At 38.1% G+C, this 20,628-nt stretch overlaps 1 protein-coding gene across 12 annotated transcripts in view; it reads right to left on the bottom strand.

Moving 5' to 3' along the window:
* PARD3 (par-3 family cell polarity regulator) overlaps positions 1-20,628 on the bottom strand; it is a 449,586-nt gene that overhangs the window by 176,507 nt on the left and 252,451 nt on the right. For 8 of the 12 annotated variants that reach the window (XM_069006483.1, XM_069006487.1, XM_069006484.1 and 5 more), the window contains 5 exons: positions 19,317-19,456; positions 17,679-17,807; positions 13,787-13,825; positions 893-1,081; positions 242-412 (listed from right to left, as the gene is read on the bottom strand). In XM_069006483.1, coding sequence (XP_068862584.1) covers positions 242-412; positions 893-1,081; positions 13,787-13,825; positions 17,679-17,807; positions 19,317-19,456 — 668 coding nt within the window. The remainder of the gene's footprint in view (positions 1-241; positions 413-892; positions 1,082-13,786; positions 13,826-17,678; positions 17,808-19,316; positions 19,457-20,628) is intronic. The other 4 variants (XM_069006485.1, XM_069006493.1, XM_069006490.1 and 1 more) reach the window with 1 other exon arrangement.

Below are 20,628 nucleotides of genomic sequence, written 5' to 3'. Positions count from 1 at the left end.
TCAATATAGTTTTATTCAGTGTTTCCCATTTTTCATTGACAAAAATACTCAAAAGAATAACTTTATTGATCAGTAATAACGTCAGCATGTCTAACACTGAAACTCAGATCATTTTGTAATTCTCTCTTTCTTTAGCTTCTCAAATATTATTTTTCAAGTCTCAGAGGAAACATGAGATCTCCTGTAAACACAAATACCTCAGAAGTGAAAACTCCCAATCCCGATATCAAAAGCTTTTTACCTCATTGCATTTACTTATTCGCCTCGCCACAATAAGCTGAATCATTCCTCGTTTGTTTCCTTCAGTGGACATAGACCTCCTTAAGGTTTCCATAGCATCTTGATTTGTTTTGCCCAATAATGATTCTCCATTAACTGCTATTAGTTGATCATTCACTCGAAGCCTGCCATCCTGGAAAAGGAAAAATTATAGATAGTTACATAAAACACACACAAAAGAAGCTTTGTCTACTGGAGAGAGAAAAAAAAAAAAACAACAAAAAACAACAAATCAAAAGAAAAATATTCAACCAACTATGCTTAGTCCTGAGAGTTTATGGCCAAATGAACACTGGAATAATAGCTTCCATTGCAGCCACGGTGGGAAATGTCTATCCCAATTCTAGTTTTGCACTCAAACTATTATCATAATCTGTTTGCTCAAACAGCACACTAATGGAACTGTACCTGAGATGGCTCGTTCCTTCCCGAGAATCTGTTAGGGCTGTTTAAATCCTGGGACATGCAAACACGTGAATAGAAATCTAAATGTTACCTCTGATGGTATAATTGGAGAACACTAGAGATCTCATTCTTCTTCAATCTATGGCTATTTTCAAAATAACTTATGGAAAACTGAGGAAGACCAAAGTACACAGATATTCCCTCTTACCTTGGATGCTGCTCCACCGTTAATAATGGACTTGACGAAGATTCCTAAATCGGCATGGTTTTCTTTTGACCGGTTACCTTTGACACTCACGCCAAGTCCAGCTGACCCAGAGTCATTCAGTGGAACTTCAAAAGTCAGGAATTCCCTGGTGCCATCAGGTGTGAGGACAAGCTCCTCCTCTTCTGCTTTCTGTTGGGGAGATTAGCATGGGCTTATAGAATAGCATTTCTCTGGGAATTCTCTTCCCTCTACAGCTATTAGCATTCAAAAGTCTCTGTTTTTAACTACAATGCCACAATATTTTCCACAGTAATTATGTGAAGAAATGTGCACAAATCATGTATTTTCAATCACCTCCAGCTGATGCCTAGGTTCAGAAATATCTTACATTTGTGTCTAAGTGCTTCTCTCTCTAGTAAAGTAATTGAATCATGTCATTACTGAATCTGTCATCAATACTAACTCACATGTAAGCTGCTATTTCATTAGCCAAAAGAGAGCTTTATCAGAAATATTTTCCTACTTGCAAACCTACAGAATTTTTAAAATCTATTGAGCTTTACAGTCTAAGGGAGAAACTAAGTGCAAGAAAATCAAATTCAGAAATTACTCAGTCACCTCATTTTATTTAAAACTAGCTGTGCTAGGAAAAAACAGAAAACTACATAGCTGAGGTCTGCAACAGCACATCTTTCTGCTATTGCCAGGCTTATCATCAAATCCAGCTCTGAGTGCCAATTTTCCTGTTTTTACAGCTCTGCCCTTCACCTCTGTCCTCTTACCCACTTCTTTGGATCTTTGTTGTCCTCAACACCCAGTTTTAGCCTGGCTGGGACAATCGCAGGTTTTGAGCACCTGGAATTGTAGTCACAGGCCTGCCACAGCCACCAGCAAGGAGATGCTCAATGACACCTTTCCATGCATCCAAAAGCCATACAAGCACAGGTGCCTGGCCTCTCACTTCACCTCCTGCCCAATTCAGGGCGGCAATGGGCTGGGAGCAGGGACCTTGCAGTGACCCCACAGAGCAGTGATATTCAAGGGGCAACATCATGGGCACAACACCCAGGAATGAAAGTGGCGTTGCCCTGAGGAGCAGTGTTCATGCACAAGAGATTTCTGCCAAAGGGAGGAACAGGAGGGACAGGCTGTTCACTAGCCCCATCCCTTACAGTGGACGCTCTTCACTTGTTTCTGATCCTCTTTCGAACCACTTTTGGTTATAACTTTATCAATAAAGAAAAAAGTCATGCCCTTAGAGGCAATTCTCTGCAAAAAGATGCTTGTGAACTTGACTATGCTGGGATTTTTTCACCCACATGAAGGAGAAGGAGTAAGAGAACATACAGCAGAAGGTGCACACTAATGTCCAGCATTGGCAGTTCTTCTCTGGAAGAATTAATCTGGCCACATTTTCATAATCTTAGCAACATGTCACCTCTGTTTCTGACACTGATTTTACACCAACTTTTCCCACATCACTGATTTATTTGCAAAGTTTACTCATATGAGTGAGAAGGCATATGAGAAGTTAATGTGCACCTGCTGAGCTGTCCCTGTTTCTTAAGACTTGAGGAAATGCAAACACAGCCTATGGCAAAGATAGATGTGAAGGCCATGTGGAGTACAGCAGACTGAGATGATCAATTTGGGCACAAGCATGCTACTTGTGTCACCACTGACCTAGAAATGCAGTGCAAAATGTCACAAGGGAAGGCAGTCAGACTGCTGAGAGAGCCACAACAGCCAAGGGAAGAAAAACGGGAGGTCTATGTGTTCCCACTTGGTTAAAAGCATGAACCTTACTGTGTTCACCAGCCCTTCCCTTTGCACTAAACTCCTTTTGCTTATAACAAAGCACAATGTTCATCAATTAAAAAAAAAATAAAAACAAAACCAACCAAAAAATTACACCCTTTATCCAAGTGCCATAGCTAGGCTGGCTTGCTTATGAATCCCACTATTCAAACACATCTCTTGGCCACACAAAACAGCATAATCAGTGCTAGCTGTGAGGAATGGAAAGGTGTATTGTGTCCATTGAAAAATACTCTATCTAAAAGACGTTTCCCAAATTATGGGAAAATTACAACCCTAATTTTCCTGCTTGGCTCACAGAAGCACTAGCTCCAGCATACGTTTGAATCCACATTTTGTCAGGTGGCTGCAGAATAAAACAATCTGAGACAGTTGCACATTACCTTATAGTTTCTGTAACACTGATCATTTTCATATTCCTTAATAAATAGTAGTAGGAATAAAAGCTTGAGAGTCAAAAGAGAGATAAAGCCAAGGTAGGATGTGTGGCTTAGCCAAGAAAGCAGAGATGCTTATGGAATTTTATTTTACTACTGTTGACATAAATTTAGAATCAATTGCCCTCCTCCACCAGTATTTTCTAATCTTAAAAAAAATCTGCCAAAACTTCAGGCAAAGCAATCTCCCTTCCAGGGCACAGAACTCAACTGCTTCCTTGCACAGCCTGTCAGGTGTATTTCTATATGACAAAGGGTCAATTGGAGTGAGCATCTCACATGCATCCCCAAGGACTTAGCTAATGGCCTCTACCCTGCCTCTCTTCAGTGAGACCAAAGAGCTGCATTATCAGCTCAGCACTGGTTTTAACATGAGGCTTATGCTTGCTTGTTTCCTGCAATCTTGAATAAGGAAATAAGCCAATATCAGGCTACAGACACCTCACAGTGAAATGTGAGGCCAAAACTTGGAACAAACTACACCTCAGCAGCTGTACATGAGCAAGCAGATCATGCTCATGAAAAAATGAGAAACAGCAGCCTCAGCACTGGATGAGAAGTACTGAAGGCATGAGAAAATTGCTCAACCCACCCAAGGAATAAAATTACCATTACTGGGCTATGGCTAAATTTCTTTAGGGACTTCATGAGGCATCCACAGTTTTTCCCACCTAAGGACACTTGTTTTACCATGATACCTAGGTCTAGAATTTTAGGGACATAAGAAGCCTTTTGCCCTTTAGAATCTGTGTGATACCTGCCAGTATCATATGCTTGAAGGTAGAGTTAAAAAAAAAATAAAAAATTGAACAAACATTAAAAATGTGGCTTTCAATATAAACTGAACCACTAATTTTCAAGGGCTATGGATATGAAAGTACCAACTTTAACATTTTTGCCACACCATGGTCTTAATAGGTAGAAAAGAAGGTCTTAATAGGTATGATATATTGAACATAACTTCCCACATAAAAACCTTGGAACAGGACCATATAGTGATAAGGAACCTCTAAGCATGTCATAAAGGAGCAATTCACAAAGAAATGAGCAGGAAGATTTTTAGCCCGCTATCATAATACTTTAAACCAAAGTTGTAAAGACAAAAACAAAACAAAAACCAACAAAAATCTCATAATGACTGAATCCTTTGTTTTCCAAAGCCCTTTAGAGTGCAGAAACATTATATGTGCAGCAACTCTCTCCAATCAATATAAAAACACCTATTACAAAAAAAGTAACATTTGCACTGATATGGTGTTGAACATTAAGTATTTAAATGTAACAAATCACAGAAATTCCTTAATATGTCCATGAGACAGCATAAAAATGCACAAAAACCTAAAATGCAGCATTAAAAAATTTCAGCTGAGAACACAGTCACTTCCTAATTGCAGTAGCTTCCATTTGATCTTGATACTCTCTAAATTAACAGCCTCACTATGTCAATCAAACACCTCAACATTATTTTCATGATTAGTTGATCTGTAGGAGAAATTTACTCCTTCATGTATTTTGACAGGCCAGAAGTAAACATGCAAGCAAAATTATGTACTGTGAACCCTGAACAACAAAATTCAACTCCCTTAAGATTTTTCACACACTATGTCCAAAACAATTAACAGCAGAACAATATTCTGTTCAGACAGAGGCTGCTGAGGAAAAGGTCATCTGAAATGACTTCAGTTGGATGAATGAAGCTGCTCAAGTATGTAATTTGTAATAAAAATTCGATTGGTGATAAAATATGTAGGTGACTTTTTTGGCTTCAAAATCATATTTAGCATCAATTTATGCTAAACGACGTTTGAGATAAGTTTTTCACTTTTTAAATACAACATAAATACATTGTAAATGTAAACTTCCTGACTAGAGCAAACTTAGAGCAGTGTTTTGATATATAGAGAGATTTTAAAAAGCTGTAAGATAAATGGGGGAAATTGTTTTTCTCTTCCGCATAACTTAATCTTCTATGCAACATTTCTGATCTGATCATAAAATCAGATTTAATTTTATAAACAACATTAAAATAGACTTTGACAGTAAGAATGTCATTAGTTTTCTCATCATACTAGTAACAGCATCTCCTCTTTATCCTTTTATCACAGAATTATAGAATACATTGAGTTGGAAGGGACCCTCAAAGATCAAGTCCAACTCCTGGCCCTGTATAGGACACCCCAAGAGTCACAACATGTGCCTGAGAGCATTGTTCAAACACTTGAACTCTGTCAGGTTTGGTGCTGTGACCATTTCCTTGGGGAGCCTGTTCCAGTGCCCAACCACCCTCTGGGGGAAGAATCTTTTCCTAATATCCAACTTAAACCTCCCCGGCACAACTTAAGGCCTTGGGTCCTGTCACAGATCACCACAGAGAAAAGATCAGTGCCTGCCCTTCCCCTTGCCCTCGTGAGGATGTTGAAGACCACAATGAGGTCTCCCTGCAGTCTCATCTTCCCCAGGCTAAACAGACCAAGTAACCTCAGCTGCTCCTCACATGGCTTCCCCTCAAGGCCTTTCACCATCCTCGTTGCTCTCCTCTGGACACTCTCTAATAGCTTCATAGCTTCCTTATCCTGCGGTGCCCAAAACTGCACACAATTTCCAAGGTGAGGTTGCAGCATTGAAGAGCAGAGTGGGACAATTGCATCTCTCGATCGGCTGGTGGTTCATGTTTTACACGCTACTGCTCGGGACTTCTTCCCTTTGCAGGACCTCATCAGGGTTCAGCTGGTGAATAAGCAGCATGAGATGGGTGAAAACAGAAACTGAACAGCAAAGAAAACCCTCCGCCCACCTAACAGGAGAAGCAATTTTCAGTCAAGTTAGGACAGGTTTCCTCAGTGACTCACTGCAGCTACAAATCTGGCAGCATTCTCTCCAGTGAAGTTCATTCTCTTGCAAGCTTAGACCTGCTGCCTGCTCAGCAGTTATTCAGCCACTGAAACTTGTCTGCACGCTACTCTGTGACTATGTACACAGAAATGTGCTCCTGTTCCCTTTCACAGAGCAATCTGTAAAGCTCTGCATCTCCACTCTTGAAGGGTAACCTGTATTTCCAAGTTATATATATGAAAACTTTTACAGAGCTCTTGTATGCACACGTATATGCATGTACACATACAACACACCCTTATATGTGTATGTATATATACAGATACCACAGTGATGACATTCACATTATTAATTAACTATAGCACAGCTACCTAATGACTTGCATGATCCCGTTGACTGTTCAATTCACCTGCTTCAAGTTCGGTTGTGTCCAGCCTTCTAACATTACAGCCCCGTTAGCCTCTGTTTAACTATTATTTTGTTAATCTATCAACCTTTTGCCTCACAAATGTGTCTTCTCCCTTTACAATTTAACCAAATGGAAAACCTGAAATTCTCAAAAGATGAGTTTGGTAGATGTAAGAGCTCTCTAGCAAGTGTTGGCTGTAAAACTACTGGAAATTGCAAAATCCCAGGTTTAGTAATTGGGCTCCAATAGTGGGGAATTCCAACCTAACACAACAGCCTTTTCCAAGATATTTTCAGTCTTTAGAAGATTTTAATACAGCATCCATTATGTAATTCTTTCTCATAAGGTATCCATAATACTAAGAAATCGTAAGTCCCATACACTGGGAAACCAATAAAATTTGTCTCTTTATTATTTTAAAACAATAGAATGAGGCAGGATATATGCAAGAGAGAAGATTTCACTTAGCTGTTGTGCAAAGCTGTTGTGCAAAGACATTCTTAGCATCAGAGATGACTCAAACTGTTTTGTCCCTCAGGTTAGGTGGGTGACATTCCTGTCCTATCAGGCCACCCTCTAAAGTGAGATACACAAATGGAGGATAAGTCACTCTCACCCTATGCCATTGCATATACAAAAGTAGAGCACGTGAAACAAACAGCTCTAAGGAAACAAAGCAGCTTCTTTGGTCAATAACTGTTTGGGGGGGTGGGGGGGATGTTTAGTAGTTATAAAAATGTAATGTATTGCTGCTGGAGGTGCTGAAAACAGAGCAATGTAGGTGGCCTGAAACACACCTCACACCTCTCAGTCAGTTGAGACCCCTCCTTGGGAGCAATAACTGAGAGCTGGTGCATCCCACCACGGGTAGGCATTAAAGATAAAAATAACTAGAGAAACCCAATCAGATTTTAAACTGGGCCTCCAGCAGAGAAAAGCCTGACCACTGATCCAATAGTGGCATGCACACTCCAACCCAGTTTTCTCCCGAAATACAAGGCCTTTTACCTTTTTTCTTTTTAAATCAAATGGTTGTCTTGCACTGTAGGTTTTGAGGACCTAAAGTGTCTATTACCTGGTTATAAAATGATACAGGTTTTAAGCCAACTAAACAACAAGAATTCTTATGCTTGCTTTCTTTTTCTAGCTCTTCCTCGATTAAGAATTTTAATATCTGTCATATGTTAGATAAACACTAATGAATCATATTTGCATGTATACAGAGACTCATTATTCATATTAGCAAAGTTAATATGTCACATCTGGCAAAGATTGCATTCATTCAAATCAAACAACAGCTGCTAAATATCAAAAAGTAGATCTGAATTCTGAGATTTTATGGGAAATGTGGTCTGCTTTAATCTTAATCCTATCAAGGAAAAGTTTTTTGTGTATTATATATAGATTAACTTTGGTTAGTATTTATAGGCAGAAATGCTAGCTCATGAAAGTACTGTAAAACAGCCCCTTTGCATTTCCTGTTGTGCCCATTTTAAGGATTTAATTTAATATCAGAAAAGATGTCCCACATTCAAAAATATCTTCAGTTTAAAGGTTTTGAAGGATTAAGATATGATTTAGGAAAAAATTAAATGCTTTTCCAAAGCACAAAAATTCTAGCATGTGAGTTTCATTTAGTATGGAAATCAAAGCTCTGCAAAAGCCCATGTTTAAGTACATCCATATGTTTGTTATTTCTCTCTATAAGAAATCCATTGCTTGTCTATACTAACATTACTCTCCCTAATGCCAACAGTCTGATCTGGGCTGTCACAGAAACTGGTTTAAGCAGATGAGATTCTACATTTGAAAAAACTGATCAGACCATTAAAATTACATTCTGTTGGTTCTTAATCTCAGATCTTCTCACAAGGACTAGTCTGTTGCAGGTACCATAATGACTGTCCTTTATTCAGGCCAACATACTCTGTTCAAAACTGTTGCTCCTACTCAAACTGTATTCCTACTGTATGTCCTGAAACAAAAACATGTGATTGTAATGCTAACCCCGTTTCTTTACACTTTGCTTATCCTAGAGAAGTGAAAACCAAGGGATTAGGTACACAGCAGGTGTCTGCTCTGCCAAAGAAGCCTATAAAACTACAGCTCTCTGCACTATCCCTTCTTCAAGAAAAACTTCAATGCCCAACACACTAATGACAGAGCCCCCTAAAAATCCTTACACTTCTCTCACTGGCCTATAGGATTTACAAGACCTGAAAGACCAAAGAAAGAGGTAGTGTCTGGAAAAGACAGACAGGAAAAACAAGTTGAAAGAGAAATGATTCCTTTGTAGAAATCCATGGCAAGAAACACATTCCCCATGAAGTATTGCCAGTATGGGGCACTCAGACTGATCTGTGTCTCGCTCCTACTTTTGCTGCTGACTTTCAGACAACCACAGCCAACCATTTCATCTCACTATTTTCCCTACATTTAATATCAAGGGAGAATCAACACCATGAGTCTAAAGGCAATGATGCAGTAAAACAAGGTTTACACCAAATCAACAAGTTTGTACACATGGGCGTGGCTTCTGGATGACTGCAATGGTGGCACTAACACAAGCCTGTCACAGTGGAGGGACACATGTTCTCTTCCATGGAACTGGGAATTGCTCAGCAAGTGTTACCAATTCCAGTGTTGAGAAAGCGACCAAAGCTGCCCTATGGTGGTGCACAAAGCCAGTTTAAATGTGTCACACCACATCCCAGGTGTATCACCAGCCAGTAACAGTCAAAACTGAGCCTGAGGGTCAGTTCCAAGCACCACATTATGCAGAAGTTTATGTGGCTTATCACTGAACGTTACAGGAAATTCAGACTGGTCAAAAAGCATTCATGAACACAGTCACTTAACTGTTGTATTAATTATTCACTAGGAATTAATGTCTTATCTCCAGTCATTAATGTGCCAGAACATGCTATTCAATACTAGAGTATCTGCTATGGTAAAAGACTGAAACGACAACAGTACCTTGCAGAAGTCACACATTCACTACCTATTTCTTTCATATGGACAGCAATCTGTTTCTTATGTCACAACTTTATTAAAAATATTAGCTGAAATCACTCAAAATAGCACTAAAAATGCCTTTAAAACATTGCAATCCCCCTTGTGGCTCACACCATTAGGAAAAAAGGTACAAAAATACATCTAAGCACATGAAGGAAATAACAGCATCAGCTTAATCATCAGTCAGACATATCCTCTTTCAATAAAATCATTCTGTACCTACTGACAACACCACTGCTGGTGGTATAGTCTGACATTAGTCCATCTATGATCTTGGCTCAATGTTTAGACACTTGGATCACCAAGCTGAAGTTCTATAGAAGTGCTAAATAGGAAATGGTGGGAACTTATTACAGCTTTTAAAAAATATCTATGGATACATCCCCAGTGACTAGGTATCTTGAAGTAATACAAACTTTTGAGCAAAAGACAAACACATATGCACTCAGCATACCATCCTCTTAACACTGACTGTGCTTTTTTCCACAAGAATTTTCTATTCATTAATCAATACAAATTATGTATTTCTAGGCATTTGCTAGTATTACCTCTCACATTCACAATATGAAAAGTTACATACAAAAAGTATACAAAAATAACTATGCATTAGTTCTTACAAAATGCCTCTGACCAGTATCACCCCTTTCCTATAGGTAATGAATTCTTGCATAAAAATGGTAGCTGGTAATTTACTCAGAATCACACACAGAAGAATTTGGCAAGAACAGCAATTGCATCTGAAAAAACACAGTGATCAAAATTAAATTTAGATAACAACAGGAGTATCAAACAGTTGAGTTCAGAAGAAAATAAAAAGCAATTCCATTTGCAATTTCTATCAGTGCTGCTAAACATTTATATATTGTTCCAACACACCAACCACTCTTGTTGTGTCACTGTTACGAATCCTGCACTCACTTAAATTCATAACATTCTGCTCACTTACAGCAATTTGACAGAAAAACAAATGAGAACAGAAAACTGAAGCTTTTCCATGCTGCTGAGTGCAACAATCATGAAATGAAATCCTGAATTCTAACTTTAAATCTCTTCTTATCAATAGACAACACTCCTTAGAAAATACTTACTCATATGATAATTATTATTTTTCTAGCATTAGGCTTACGGGAAAGTTAACTTGCTGGTTCTGAATTCAGAAAACAAACAGTGAATGACAATTGTAAAAGCAAAATATTACTGAAACACTATCAACTTTCAAAGAGTATGAAGAAAAATTAAATGGCAGATGTTTTACATAGCATAATTAACAGTTCATTTCAATGCACTGTAACAGCATTAAGATAATTATGCTTAGAAACAGAAATGTAATAATGATAAACTACTAGTTTTCATATTATGGCCAATCTCCTACATGCCAAATTCCCTGTTTAGAAATAGATGCCTCTGTTCCATGCTGTGATCAGCTATACAAATGGCACAAACTCCTGGCTGGGTGAAAGAACCTTTCAACCAAGATACAGGAGATTTCTTTGCTTCATGATGAAACAGAGCACCAGCTCTGTTCATAAGCAAAGCAAAAGGTAAAAACACCAGTCTTGTTTTCACCAGGGCACAGTTACTGGATAGAAGCTGAAGCTGCATCAGCAATTTGCATTTCTTACGTAAAACAGGAGAGCAAAGCTTAAATTGTGTGAGCCTATCAAATTACAAAATCTCCTCATATGGAAGTTTAAGATTGAGAATCTTTATTCTGTGATGGTGTATAACAAAACTGAATTCATATGTTTTTATATGGGTTGTAAGGAATAACTCTGTCAAGGCCACAAGTTAAGAAAAAAATTACCTTCAAGGTTTTCTTTTTTACCTCTATGAGGAGTAACTACTGCATACAAGTGCCACAATATTAGTGTAAACCATTTCAAAGTAACAGTTACATGAAGGTAACCCCTGAGTGAAAAATGTGTTGATAAGTTAGGCTTGATATTTTGTGATTTTATTTCAGGCCTTCTACTTTCAAGGGAGTTTTTCTTCATTTCTTTTTTTTTTTTTTAATTTCAAAGGTGCATTTTTCTTCTATTTCTCCATAAAGACATAACAACAACAACAACAAAAAACCCTACAACCATTTGCCTTCAAATGAAAAACAGACTTGCATTCCACCTCTATCATTTCTGTAGCTTCACTGCCTTCATCATGCTCTTTTGTTGGTTTTTTTTTTTTCTTTGCTTTCTACTATCAAGTCCTTGACACTTGAAGACTAAAATCTCACAACTAACAGCACAAAGATCAGAGCAGGCACAGAAATAGAAATTGCGAGATTAGAAATCTCAAAGACCTGAAAAGTAGACAGAGGAAAAATAAGCAGGTATTAAGGCAGAACCAAGGAGAATAAAGGAAAGCAATGAAAAATACTTTCAAAAATAATAATAAAGAATGCGTGACTGTACTATTAATGTGCAGCTCAGGAAAATTAGTTCTGTAAAACTGGAGTACCACACTCATCCAGAGCTAAGTAGATTGGAACAAGGAAGATAAGTGCAAAAGCATTGTGCATTATAAATATCCACTGACACCTTTCACATTTAGTCCATTTTTTAATTCACATACAGGAGTCGGCAAATATAAAGAGACCTAGTGTTCCTACTAGATAGATTCCTATCAATCACTGTTGTTCTCAGCTTTCAAATAAATAACAAAAAATCCCAATGCATAATGAATGAAAAACCCAAGACATTAGGCAATTTTTTTTGGTATTGATCAGGTTTCTAGCTTCATTCCCTCAGTCACCATATGTTACTCAGTCTTCATATGTTTTCCAATTCACTTCCATATTTTCAAGGCTTGCTAGGGCTTTCTAGCTGTTTTTTTTTCAGAAATCCCTAGCTACTCATACACTCCCTGTCCCTCCTGCATAAGCATTCTTTTACCCCATGTCTAAAGGGAACAAATGGGAGATACCTATTTTATTTTGATCTTTCCTTAGATGAAGTCTGGGTATTGGTTCCAAGAATGCCAAAGAAAAGTTTTCACCATGGAATTTGCTACAGAACATTAACTTTGCAACAGATGAGCAACTGATTTCTATAAACACCTTATAGGCAATCTGCCTTATCTTAATGAGCTTTTGGGGTGGAATTTCAACTCCTAAAACCAGGACACTTTTATAAGGCTGCACCCACAAATTATTCTCAATGGTATTCGGTTACAGGTAGAAATACTATCCTGGGCTTTGATCTTTGATCTCCTTACATATCAGCAGTACGTGGTAAGAAACTATCCAGATAAAAACATCCATACTCTAATGAGATGCAGTAAAGAGATACTGCAAGGCATGTCTGAAACAATGACACACCCACAGTTTTGCAGAGCCCTTAAGGAGAGGACTTTCAATAGAAGGACACTAAAAGCTGGAAGGATAGAAGTGAATACTGCTAACATTCAACCCAAATTCCCATTTTTTCACTTACGTTCCATTGGCCTGAAAAATTAATAGCATCAAACAACATACCCTTGATTACCTCTCTGAGATGGCTCTTACATATCTTCACCTAGTCCTGACTCTTTTTATTCCAGGCACCATCTTGCTATTGCTGGTAACACATTCTGAATTATCTAGACAAGCTCTTTCTGTTTTTCAGCAGCCTAACTTATTTCAAATCCCAACAAGAATCTTCTCCATTTCTCCATAATATAATTTATTATTTCATTTTTAAATAGGTACCTAACTGAATGGAGCTTCTTGAAATATGTTTTTAACTAAGATACAGTATATCTTTAAGGTGCTATATTACTGTTATATTCTCTGTTGGTATTTTGTAAAATACACCTTTTATTTTAGAAAAACTTTTTAGATGTATTAGTATATTGTATATTGGAGTGATCATATTCCACTGACTAAAGTGAGGTATATTAGCAGTACACAACCTCAATCTAGAACCTCACTGGCACATCATATACAGACCTTCTGCAGCCCTCAAAAGGTTAAACTTTATACTACTTCCATACAGTTTCTTAAAAAAACCTACCAATGGTTTGCTATGAGAATCCAATTAAGACTTAAATCCCAGTTGCCTAATTTCTGTGTTTGTATCTCAGATTTCCATCATACAACCATGACTTAAACAATTAGCTTCAATATGTAACCTAAGCTAAAGTTTACTCATCATCTAACTTTAGACCTTTGGCTGTACATAAAAGATGTAATTTCAAATAGCACTTGAACATACATAATCAGAGAATTTTATATAATTTTCAAACAGTATTTGAAATTACATTAAAAAACGCATTTAAAATGTAAAGCTACAGAGAGCCATCTACAGTATGTAAGGTGAAAGAAGGATCGGTAAAACTTTGATGGAGAAGTGCCATATCAATTTAAAAACATTTGGGAGTCTTCCAGTATGGAAAAGACAAAGCTCTTACCGTTTCCTTTGGAATTTGTGACTGGCTTTGTTCTGCACTCTAAAGGAAGTAAAAAAAATAAATAAGAACACAACTACATATGACATATACTATCTAACAGCAAGGGGATAAACAAAAAGCTCTAATTCTGATGTGAAGTGGTAATAAAAAATGAAGGGTGTTCATCACACCCCTGACTGAAATTTGTCTAAACACCCACTACATGAGAAGTGAACAGAAATAACTCCAGTGCTCTTATGGTACATGCACCTGACTCTACCTGGCTATGAGGGTGGTGACTGTCTGCCCAAGGAAGAACCACGACTGCTTGCACTATTTTCTGGCTGGTGGAACATTTTCATTCAGAGGAGTTCTCCCCTGGCTTTTCCCTTCCACTTTGAAGTTTTCAAAGAATGACCTCAGCAGTACAGGTGAACCCTTCTGAATATTTTGAGTACCTATTTTTTAAAACATCCACTCTCATTTTAGAAAGGGAATCCCGTTTTGAGCATGTGTGGATGAGCCACAACTGCATCACTGCTTATCCCAGGACAGGAAGGTGCATTCAGTTCACCAGAGATGGGACCCTCCTGTACTTTGCATTCCTCACCTGTGTCTTGGGGCACATAAGGCAAACACACATCATTGGAAAATGCATCCCACAACCAGTTCTGGAAACACACATAAGGAACTATGGCTCTTCCAAGCCCACATCCACTTATATTAAAATCCATTTGAGAACTCAGGAGACACCTTGGTGCTGGCTGGCTGACCACTTTTGGGCTAACCAGCTATTTCTTTCCACTCTGCTGGGCCATAATGAAATGCTAAGGTTTACTGGACATTTTTGCTTTAGGCTGTTTTGTAGGACATTCAAATGGTAAAGCACAAAAATGTAGTGGCAAAGCAGTAATGCAAGCATCCAGTAAGCTTCAACTTGAAGCTAACAACCAGAAAGGTAAAAATAATGAAGACAACTACCAGGAACATGTACCAATGAGCATATTAATTTTTGGGGTACTGGAGACTAATGCTGCCAGCCAGTATCTGCTGATACTGAGAATATAGCTCAAAAGCTAAATAACCTAATCCTTCAGAGGAGTCACATAGTCAGTAGCAGCTCTAAGCAAATGCTTCACAAGTTATGTGAGGTAACCACAGTGCTACAGGAGCTCTACTTAACCACAGTAATCCTTGGCCCTTTTGCAAAAAGAGGGGGCAGGGAGGGAAGGGTTTTAAGAGATAATATGTCTGTACCTCACATCAGTGTGGACAAGCCCTAATACGTTTCCTATCTGGCATTAGGTAACTGTAGAAGGAATAAAATGCCTGATATTCTGGAGAAAAATAATCATTCTTCCAGATCTCACTAATTAGAAAAGTTGACTTCTGCCAACTTGATTTGATTCCCTGCTTCCACATTTTACTAGCTTTTATCATGATCTGCTGCACTGGATCATCACAAACACATACCTGACCTGATCCACACAAGCTTCAGAGATGCCATACCAACCTAAACAGGCTCAGCTTAACAATCCCCTGAGTTTTAGCTACAATTACACATTTTCATAAGCCCCTTCCAGATAATAACAGCAACATTAAACCCCTTAACTTTTCTGAAGTTTATAATCTTCATTTTACTTGAAACCCAAAGAGGTTTAATTTTTTTCACAAGTCATTCAACAAGCCATAACCCAAAATATAAAACATAAAATCTAAACACCTGTTTTATTGGGATTACTATCTGTACAAATGTTGGCAAACATAAAATGGTTTTAATATTGAGTGTTCTAAGTAAGCAACAGCAAGTCTTACCCTAAATAAGATAGATAACATAAAATAACATGATTTTATACATATGGTTTCTGAGACACATCTCATTCAGTTAATATTTAAACACAAACATGTAGAAAATATGAGAGAAATAGGGAAAGGATGCAAAGAGAAATTGTTCCTAAGTGGCCAATGAAGGTCTGCATGTGAAAAAGATGAAATGACATCATTTCAGGTCATTCCCCTCTCTATGTCAATATTAATTTTCTTTCTTTTTTTCTTGGCTTTTTTGTTTGTTTGACTGGTTTTTTAATTTGTTTTGTTTTTTTCAAAATGCCAGTAAAAATCAGTGAGAAGAGCTGGTTGAAAAGACTTGCTTTATTTTTTTTTGAGGATTATTTCTTACCAGAGAAGAAAGAACCACAGCCTTTATGATGACTTTTAGTTCAACACCTTCCCCAGCAATTCTGCTCCTGCCCATTGACAGCAGTCAGCAGTGCATACCTAAGAGTTCTTCATGTCAGAATGCAAACAAACAAATCCTTATTCAACAGAGGATCATCACACACATGTACTGTCAGATCCTCACAATACCATTTGTTCAACTGGAGCTGCAGAAAAACACACCAGTTCAGATCTGATCTCATTACACAGTGCAAAGCCCATCTGCTACCTGACACAGCTATGGCAAGGTCTGGCTTCCCTTTGCTGGACTTTGCCAAAGTAGTTGAGAGTATTGCCTGAGCCACAGCAAGGAGGCTGCTGAGATTGAACTCCTTCAAGGGGGCTGACTTGCTGTTATTTTAAAACTAGATAATGTATTGCTATGAAATCTCTGCATTACTTACACCATTATCTTCGTTACAATTATTTAAACAAAATCTCATGTCAAATTATGCATTACAACTTCCTCATTTTACCACAGAAATAATATACACAAAATTAAGACATTTTCTTACTTCTAATTTTATTTAGAAATCTCAAAAAGCATTTTCATTCATCTTTACGAAAGATAGCAGTACCATGAAAATTATAACACAGGATCTTATAAACAGATTGCTTTCACTGTTACAGTGATAAGGTAGGCTGTAATAGGATTTCAAATTTTTATTTCGCTTCACTTTATGACAGCTTTCACTTCAGTCACTTGAAGGCATGTTCCAAGAATGTTAAGGTAAAAGTTGGTTCATTTGCAACCTTCCCTGTCACTTTGACTTCCTATGTTTAATGGTAGTTTTGAAAAGTAAAAGGCTAATGATTAATATCTTGAAATGGCCAAACAAAAATTCATTTTCTTTGCATTCAAAATAACACAAATCCAATAGAAAAATGAAGGTATTAATTCATCATACTTATATTTGTCTATCTTCTCACAATAATGCAGCCAAATAAGTTATTTTAGAGATGTATACAGCTACAATAATACAAATAATAAATAACTTCAGCAGTTTGAGTACAGAACAAAGTAAGACTGCTACCATTCAGAGTCTACCTTTTCATAACAGAAATTATCTTGAATAATTATCAGAGAAATATCAATATACACTACGCAAGTGGAGCAGGTACAGTATGAAACATCTTTTTATTCCTATTTAATGTAAATTCCTTAGAAACATCTTCCGAATTGCCCTGCTAAATTAATAACTGCAGGGTTTCCATTCCACAGAGATTACATTTATATTCAAAAAAGGCTACTACTTCTTATATCTTCCACTTTTTTGATAGAAAGGTATTTACATATCCTATTCTGGCATAATATTATATGTTCGAGAACATATTAGTGAGCAGGTAGTGGGACAAATGGCAGGCTTTCAAACATAGATTTGACCTTAGAAAGATATGAAATAATCTACTTATCTGCATGCATCCAAATAAAGTCTATGCAATAGCTTCTTCTGTAATAAACTTTTTCACTCAAAATAAAGCTCTCACTTATACATTATCAACAAATATTTAATTTCAATAGCAGATCATGAAGAAAATAGAAAACATGCATGTAAAATGTTCTAAATAAAGCAAAATAGCTTTTTTCCTTTTTCTTATATTCAGTGCTGGCCATGCATGTTTACTAGCAGGTGACAAGATCAAATCATTTGCTCATACTCATCTAAATCTCTTAGCTGCTCTCTATTTTACGCACCAGTTCCCTTGGATGGAATGTTTCTTCCTGTCGAAAAATCAAAAGGGCAACGGTCCCTCCCATCTTGGTACTTCGCAGCAAGGACACAACTTCTTCTTGAGTTTTCCCTGTTAGATCAACTCCATTTACCTGTAACAAAGGAAATGTTAGAAATCAGTAAGACTCCAAAACAGGGAGACCAGCAGACACTTACAGCGAAAAGTCATGTGAATCACATGGGACAGTATCAGAAAACCCTCACTGGAGCAATCTGCTTATTAGCTCACACTACAGCTTTCACTTAATAGAACTAATTAAATAGTCATCCTTCCCATACAAATACAAATAACAAGCCAGAGAGTCTACTTCCCTCCTTCTCAGCAGCAACAGTATAGTCCAGTATACTCTAAAGACATCCAATCCCATTTACCAGAATTTCTTACAAGAACTTCTGCATAAATATCTTTTGGCAAAATCAAAGTATGATCCCAAACTGGTCCTGTTTCCATGTGTCTTGGTGTTATACATACCTTCCAAATATATCTAGCACAATGAATTGTGACAAAAGTAGAAAGTGATTTTTTCCCCATATAACTTTGGGGTTGCTACTCTTTATGTTGCCTCTGTTCAGTGGTCCAATCCCTTGGCCTCCATATGCCACTGACCAGGAAAGGCAGGAATGGAATAAATGCAGAATTTCCCACTGTATGAGCTAACTTCAGTAAGGGAGAAGCCAGAGAAAGATCAAATAATCTCAGGCTTGCCTGCTCAAAAACATATTGGAAATGAAGGCAAACCAACTACAGTGTTAAGCAAGGGAGCATGGTCCTCAGAAGTCAGCAAACCATCTTTTTCCTTCCCCTCATGAGAGAGCACAGCTCACGCAGCTGAGATGCCAAAGCTGTCGTCTTAAACGCTTCTGAGTCCCCTTCTACCCGAGTCATCTGGGTTACCTTGAATTACAGTAATTATAGGGAGCTATCCTCCAGCAGCAATTCAAGCTGACTTGGCCAATTTTGCAGTAAAGTGAAGTTAGAGCACTGAGAGGCAGTTACAGACTCAGCTGTACCTCTGGTGTCATTTGGCTTAGGGACAGTAATGAAGAGCTGTGGGTGGTAACATCTTATATCACTCCAGCTAGATTTGCAGAAAGATCTCTGCGGTGCACCTATCTAAGAGAAATTTAGTTCCCTTGAGGACATCCTTCCTTCAGGAGGGAAGTGGCCTTGATTCTCTGTACAACTCCCTCCTCTTATGTCCCTTTCAGTTAATTCACTAAACCTTTTCAGGATATTGCCTTCCATCCTTGGCAACATCCTCAATAATTTCTGGTCTGTCACTCCATGCTGATTTAATTCTACTTACTAGAATCACTTTGCTTCAATTTATTAATAAACAGCAATGCTAGACTATGACACTATAGTCACATAAGGACAAGTAAATTTATGTTTTTATAGTATGTCTGGGTCCAGCTTTTCAAAGTTAGGTACTGAACATGCCCAGCAACAAGATCTCTTACCTAAAAAAAAAAAAAAAGCCAAAAAAGCTAAAAAGAGGGAAAAATTCTCCTATAATATTAAATACTATAAGCCTCTGGAAGTGAAAAAGTATGTGGGCTCATGCCAAAACACAGACAAGAAACATGTAACATTTCCTCACCTCAATTAATCGGTCTCCAGCTTTTAATCTCCCATCTTGAATAGCTGCACCTCTCGGAAGGATGTTTTTCACATAAATTGGAGCAGAGCCACCAATTGGGACATCTCTTGAAGTAATGCTAAATCCCAAGCCTTCTGTACCTGCATAAAGAATGTACTTTACTAGTTAAAATGCACATTTTTTATATCACGTATTATTTTTACCAAGCAGAATGTATGTATACCTCTCTGATACAATCCATGAAAATACATATAAGATGCAATTACTTCATGACAAAAAAAGAAAACAAAAGATCTACAAGAAAGCTGTAGCTGAAGCTCTGAGTCTGAGCACAGGTGGCTCAGCAGGCCCTCCCTGCAACTTGCTGTTCTGATGATTTCCAAGTCATTGCCATATTTCTGACTTTCTATTTCAGATGAGCTGAGTGACAAGGAATCAGAACCAAGCATATCTGATATCCTATCACTGTCTTCCCCCTTGTCAATCTGGATCTCATCAATGATCCTTTCTTTCTCTTTTGCAGCTCTTTCAACAGCAACAGTCAGCCGATGCTGCTGGCCATGGGGCTTTGTCAGCTCACTTGTGGACACTGCAGGTGATGGTACAGGAGCTCAGTGGTCTCATTTCTTCTGCTCTCAATGAACTTTTCAATCAACAGCTCCTCTGCCCCAGGGCTTCACCCCAGCTCTTGCTGGGTTCCACCCCACTGTCTGTCATGCAGGCAGGGAGCAAAACCCAGGCTGCCACTTCTGAGGTCCTGCTGTACATCCAGGTGACTGACTGCACTTGGCTAAGACAGACTGAAGAAAAACAGAGGCATTTAAAATGACCTGGAGAAATCCAGAGAGGGAGTCCAGTCAAGGCAGCAAATGAAACTCATTTGTATTTCAGAGAAATTAAGTATAACACCAGTTCCAGGATTCACAAGCTGAGGACAAACAGAAGCCTTCCCTACTACACAGAAAGCTCATTTGTGATTTTCTCTTCAATCCAATCTGTCCAATTTTACCAACAACCCTTGAAATTATACGTTGAAACCTGCCACTCCTCCCCTCAACATTACACATCGAGTCTATTCAGGACACTTAATGCAGCATGAAAACAGCTGGCCATCCAGTGGAGAGCACCCCAACAGTGCCAGAACCTACAACTTGCATTTGAAACACATCAGAGGTTGTCAAGGCAAGTCTTCAGTTCAAGTTCCCTTACTAAGCACATACACAGGCCCAACCTACATTTAAGCTGACCTACTGCAACCTGCAGTTAGGACTCAGCAATATCAGGCAGGTCCCCAAAAGCTGCACAACATGCC

The sequence above is a fragment of the Aphelocoma coerulescens genome, chromosome 2 (assembly GCF_041296385.1).
Source record: "Aphelocoma coerulescens isolate FSJ_1873_10779 chromosome 2, UR_Acoe_1.0, whole genome shotgun sequence".
NCBI lineage: Eukaryota > Metazoa > Chordata > Aves > Passeriformes > Corvidae > Aphelocoma > Aphelocoma coerulescens.
Note: the sequence above shows the minus strand (reverse complement) of the source record. Positions and strands in the feature narration are given on the sequence as shown.